This window comes from Uncinocarpus reesii, genomic scaffold (genome assembly GCF_000003515.1).
Source record: "Uncinocarpus reesii 1704 scaffold_1 genomic scaffold, whole genome shotgun sequence".
Classification (NCBI taxonomy): Eukaryota; Fungi; Ascomycota; class Eurotiomycetes; order Onygenales; family Onygenaceae; genus Uncinocarpus; species Uncinocarpus reesii.
The window spans coordinates 5,609,437-5,615,436 of record NW_003052500.1 but is presented as its reverse complement, the minus strand read 5'-3'; the positions used below and the strand labels follow the sequence as shown (position 1 = coordinate 5,615,436).

General features: G+C 47.3%; 2 protein-coding genes across 2 annotated transcripts; both read left to right on the top strand.

The window, feature by feature from the left end:
• Positions 1–112: 112 nt before the first annotated feature.
• UREG_02142 (DNA-directed RNA polymerase II 138 kDa polypeptide) lies at positions 113–574 on the top strand (the record flags this gene model as incomplete). The annotated part of the gene is made up of 1 exon (XM_002542580.1): positions 113–574. One exon carries the CDS (start codon positions 113–115, stop codon positions 572–574), a length of 462 nt encoding a protein of 153 aa, XP_002542626.1.
• Positions 575–2,717: 2,143 nt separating this feature from the next.
• On the top strand, positions 2,718–3,578 carry UREG_02141 (uncharacterized protein; the record flags this gene model as incomplete). The annotated part of the gene is made up of 2 exons (XM_002542579.1): positions 2,718–2,912; positions 2,976–3,578. The coding sequence occupies 2 exons, from the start codon at positions 2,718–2,720 to the stop codon at positions 3,576–3,578; spliced, it is 798 nt and encodes a 265-aa protein (XP_002542625.1).
• Between the last annotated feature and the right edge of the window lie 2,422 nt (positions 3,579–6,000).

Below are 6,000 nucleotides of genomic sequence, written 5' to 3'. Positions count from 1 at the left end.
GTCATGGTCAGAAAGTACTATCGGTGTGACATTTCGACAAGAAGATATGCCGTTCACAAGGGAGGGTATTGTGCCTGATCTGATTATCAATCCCCACGCCATTCCATCGCGTATGACCATTGCGCATTTGATCGAGTGTCAGCTTAGTAAAGTATCCTCGCTTCGAGGGTACGAAGGTGATGCGACGCCGTTCACGGACGTGACTGTTGATTCAGTCTCCGGCCTGCTCCGGGAACATGGATACCAATCACGTGGATTCGAGGTGATGTACAACGGTCACACGGGAAGGAAACTGGTGGCCCAGATTTTCTTGGGGCCAACATATTATCAACGTTTAAGGCACATGGTGGATGACAAAATCCATGCTCGTGCGCGGGGTCCCACCCAGATTCTGACAAGGCAGCCTGTGGAAGGTCGTGCTCGAGACGGTGGACTTCGATTCGGAGAGATGGAACGCGATTGCATGATAGCTCATGGTGCTAGTGCATTTTTGAAGGAGAGATTGTTCGATGTGTCTGACCCGTTCCGCGTACACATTTGCGATATCTGTGGATTAATGACACCAATTGCGTAAGTGCTTTGAGCTCTCTTGCTTTTACGGCTACTTTTCAATGATGGCAAGCTAACGAGGAGATTATAGCAAACTCAAAAAGGGCGACTTTGAATGTCGAGCGTGCAAGAACAAGAATAAGATCTCCCAAGTGCACATCCCCTATGCGGCTAAACTACTCTTCCAGGAGTTGATGTCAATGAATATCGCGGCACGCATGTACACCAAGCGATCAGGAGTGACTTTGCGCTAGCCCCCAAAATTTGTACGCTAAGCGGGGTGCAAGAGTCCAAATCTCACTGCTTGAGCAAGAAGCTTCCACCTTTCTCCAATGAAGGTTCTCGTCTTGGGGGTTGGATGAGAGGCAGAAGCACCCTTGTATCCGCTTCTGTTAAGGATGGCGTCTCCACGTCATCCTTGCTAAACCTTTTATCTTTCGAATGCGTCTTTCTTCCATGTGCTGATCAAAAACTTTCTGTCAATTTCAGCATTCCTATTCCTTGCCGCATGTAGCATACCTCGCATGATGATTTGATTGTCTCCCTTTTTTGAGCCATTACTCGATATCTCAATTTCTTGTTTTAACTAGTAGTTAGCTGGCGTCGATTGGTCTAGTTTAGGAACGGCGAACCAGGGCAAGATTGGAATGTTAAAAAATATTCTTCGCTCGATGCAATGTGGGTGGATGACCATTAGTAGGGTTGAATATCGCTCCAGGTAGTAAACGGGCCATGAATCCATGATCTACTATATGGGTCAAGGCTGGCATGTAGGGATGGGGCTTCCGTCCAAGACCCCGCTTCGGCTTTCCGTTTAATCCTGAACTTATCCTTGACACCCTCTCAAAACAGTGATGAAAGCATGGCGGGTGGAGAGGGATTCTGGATTCTCTACGGAGGAATCGGCAAGGGGGTGTGGGCAAAGCTCGCCGGCTGTCCCGTGTTCGCATTTTCCCAATCGACGTTGGAGGAGGTCCAAGGGTGGCACTCGCATGCAGCGTCCTTGCATCTCACTCGTGCAACGCCGGGTGGGAAGGGCGTTGGTAACCGTTCATTCGCATCTCCAGATCTTATCATCCGGACGGGACATTGTTGTACTTTGGAATTCGATAGAAATGAGACACACAAATTTCTAGAGGAATTTCCCTCTCCCTTTTGCGCATTCTCCGGTGGCTGGTCGGCAAGCTTCGCGATGTTCTTACTACTGGTCAAGCTTGGGTGATGCCTTTTCTCCCCGCGTGCGATGCGACTAAAAATAGACAGGGAAACATTGTTTGACCGATCTCGGCTCTGATTGGCTAAAACCGGAAGAGGTTCTTCAGGCATAATCCTCGCTAGTCCAAAGCAGGGTTAGTCGTTTACCGTGCATAAACACGCTAAACCCGATTCAAATGCCCCACCCATCCCTCCATGCACGACCAGCCAATCAGCGTGCCCGTATACCCGCCCGCCCAGCAAGCAGCTCTTTCCCGATTCCATCTTCGCTTCGTTGGTCGCGATTGCCTATTCTTTCCCCAACCTGCTTTATTTATTTGCATCCCGTCCCGCTCTTTCCTGTTCTCTCTTTCCTTCCTTCCTCATCCTTTCCCATTATCTTCTTTTCTGCCTGTTTCAATCCCCTCCCCTAAACTCAGCTGGTCTGATCCCCCTAACAAGCGAGCTACTCCCTAATAATTAAGCGCTGCCTCCCCTAATTCCAAGTCCCTAATTTCTCCCAAGCACCCTTATACGGCCCCTAGAAGTACAGGCGACTTCAGCCCTTAATTATTGTCAATTTTTACACTGTTTGATTGTCGCTGGTTCGGCATCATAACGCCCGGTAGCTCGTCTTGATCATCTGCACCAATTCTTTCTTTTCTACCTGTTTTTACGAACCGCGCGCACGCATTTTTTACGGAACGTTTCACTATCGCTCAGTTTGATATAGCTCTGTAGAAGGAAGCTCTGGTTAGCCCTCTCCTTCAACCTGCTCAATCTACTGATTATCCGTTGCGCACCTCGTTTTTCAAATTTACACTATCTTTAATATCTGATATTTTATTATTATAATTATAATTTTTTAATACTCTACCCCCTTTTTTTCTGGGAAAGATATCCTTTATCGTCAAGTTTATTGTATTGCTTTGGAAAAATTTCAATTACTACATTCCAACAGCAAACCTGCAATAATGGCAGCTCTGCAGCTCAATTTCACTCTGGACACTCCCGCCAAGGTGAAGACCGTTCACTTGCTTGGCTCCTGGGACGGTTACCACGGTCAACTACCGCTATCGAGATTGTCCAGCGGGAAATACTCTTCCTGGGGTGGGAAATTCCGCTTTCAGCCGTCCATGATAAAGCCAGGTCAGCGTTACTGGTACTATGTGAGTTGGTTCCTGCTTCTCTGCCCTAGGCCCATGAATTGAGAAACTAATGCGCTTCTCTAGTACATTTTGGACGGATATCGTGTCTATCATGATCCTGATTGCGAGTCCACCGTGGAACGTACAACTAAGCGAACTCTGAATATCCTCGATGTTCCGGCAAATGTTGCGAAACGACCTGCTCCGCAGGCAACTCCACAGAGCCCGGCAATTCCACAGGGCCGCGGACTCTCTCCTTCGAGGATTCTCCACCCAAAACCGTCCAAGCCTTACGAGTCGCAACGCTTCTGTGAGAAGGCCTATGCCTCCCAACGAACCATGGACGCGCTCAATGCGCGATTCCGGGCCACTGATCTTTCAGACTCGGATTCAGATATATCCTCCAGCCCATCGTCCAACTTCAGCTCGTCTGTCCGTGGTGGCAGTACCTCGCCATCGTCGATATCGTCTCTGAGTGACACTGGCTCCCCCTGCAGCTGCCAGCGGTATGGTGTCACCGCCTCTGGGGAGCGTGTCAGGATTCATTGCGGAGGCAAGCGCTGTGGTGGAAGCTCACCTTGTGAATCGTCGAGCTCGGACTTTGATTCGTGCAGCGCTGATTCTGACGAGGAATACCAGCATGTGCGCGCTCAGCTCCGTCGGCAGCATATCCGGGTCCGCCGCTGAAGTCTTCGAGGAAAGAGAGATGGTATCCTGATTTGGCTGATGCCTAACATCTGATCGCCCTGCTGCCCCAGGGAAATGATCCCTTTTCGCCAGGTATACTTGTCTGGGCTTGTGGGCCAGACAGTCGTTTAAACCTTAACCCAGGCGCTCGTTCTGCGTTTACTTCACGGCGTCATTTCACAGTGTCGACTTCGCAAGCAGACGGTATACCTGAATTCGATTTATATCGATGAATTGCTGGATAGCAACTTTCGCATCGATATCAAAGCGACAACCTCACGGGCCCAAACCGGCCTCGTGACTCTTAACGACACGTCACCTCAAATTGTCTTGACGGCCAGTCGTTCTACATCCATTTATATGGAAATGCCGAACTAACAAGGGCTATAAAACAAAAGATAAAAAATTTATGCAGGTGCTTCCCCTGATGAAAGTTGAAACAAATTGGAATTGGAAGTTTTAAAGTTGATGAGAGGGGGAAGGAAACAAATTGATGAGATATGAGAGATGCCTTGGGTTTCTTGAGTTTACGTCTTGACTTGCTCAATTGTTTATATGATTGGAACTCGAATGCGAAGCTGTACAATGTGCCATGTCTAATTGTATCACACAGACTGCAAGTTTTGCACTCTTTTATGAATATGCATGTATGTATGTACATAATTTGAAAAATGATTTCAAGTCTTAGTATGAGATATATATCTACTTGAGCTGGCAGACTTGTGTTTACTGGATTGTTTTCCTTGTGTAAAGGATGACTATTATACCAAGGGCTCCACATGTTAGCCCTAGATAGACGTCAAGCCTCTGATATGTGCTGCCTATTGATCCACCATAAATCCGGTCGTTTTGGTACTAGAGATGATCAATCGCAACGCTTTCTATTGAGATAACGAAAAATGATTGGTAAGTTTACATTGGTCAAGGCACAGCCCATTAACACATATCAAGACACACACCCCTAGATTACTCCATACATTATTTTTTTCTTAGTTGGATTTTTCTGATAATAGAGACCATATAAGGGTTGAAGGGGTTCAAAATGGAAAGTATATTCTGCAATTCTGCGAGCCGGCGCAGAAGAGAAACTGGGTTTGTTGTGAAACTTGTTCTTTTGCTGAAAGAAACACTGTGCATCCAGTGCTGAATGTTTGGATTTTTGTTGCTCTATGCGATTGTTCTGTCCGATCTGCATTCGAGCGGAGAGAGATGATAAACGAGATATAGGCTCAGGGTGTTCCGGCAGAGCGTTGTTTAGAGGAAGGAAGAAATCCCGCAAAGACTCGTAAGTCCGCTCCGATGGCAAGCGGGAAAGGGATAGTCGAATGTCTCCGAAAAAAGAAAGATATAGTGGTGAGTTTTATTTTCGTAAATGTAGTTCCCCTGTAAGGTAATCACGCTTCGAAAACGCGTTCGATTTGCACAGAAGGGGTGGTTTTGATGCAAATGCTGAAAACAGGAATGGCCTGCATTCTTGATAATATGCCAGAGCTGAAGCCGAAGATTTGAGAGAGAATGCGCTATGACGGGTATACACGCCGCAAAAGTCGTTGTCGTCAATCGTATCTTCGTTTCAGGGCCCAGAAAGACTTTCCAGCCACTGGCGAATCCGTTCCATCAAGGCCTTGGATCCATGTAGTTTCATCCATCTCTTTCATATTTCCCATACCTCATTCACTCATTGTCGACCTTTAAGAAAAGAAATAGTGCAAATCCGTTGAGATTTTGTAAGGATGTGAAGGCTGCCATTACCGGAATGAGCCCTTTGCACTTGAATATCCAGAATCCATCCGATCACGTCCCACTGGTGGTTTTCCAGCGTGCGACCGTCCGGCTGAATGAGTAGGACACGCATAACCGACTAATACCACTTTCTCCTGAACCGTGTGTCCCCTCTGACCGTAGGCCGTACACGGGTCAACCGCGTGCATGTGGTAGAGACATCGGCACACAGAATATATTTCGACTACTTGGTAGCACATTGTACTGTTGTTTGGTGGTATCGTTTGGTGATTGCGTGTTGCTGTGAGGTTTCGACGGTGAGCAAAATAGTATGTATTGCGTGGTCAATCCAGCAATCCGAAAAAAGCAGTCGACGTTGCGAAAAATGGCGACGCAGGGGGAAATGATTGCTTGAGAAGTTGGTAGGGTATGGTACGATATTATAATAAGATAAACGGGGGATGGTTTGCTTTAAACTAGAACAGCAAACAAGGAATGATTTTTGTCCCAGCAGGGAAAAAAGACACCTTAACCGAGATCAACAGCGACACAAGTGAACATAAAAGGGAAAGAACGCTCAGAAACACTAGTTTATCCCGAAGCAAGAAAGCCGTTGAAGAAGCGAAGGTGAGGATAAGGGTAGCCCTCGATGGGAGTGGCGGCGCAGCGTTATATATAAACCCGCAACCCGCCAGAGCGG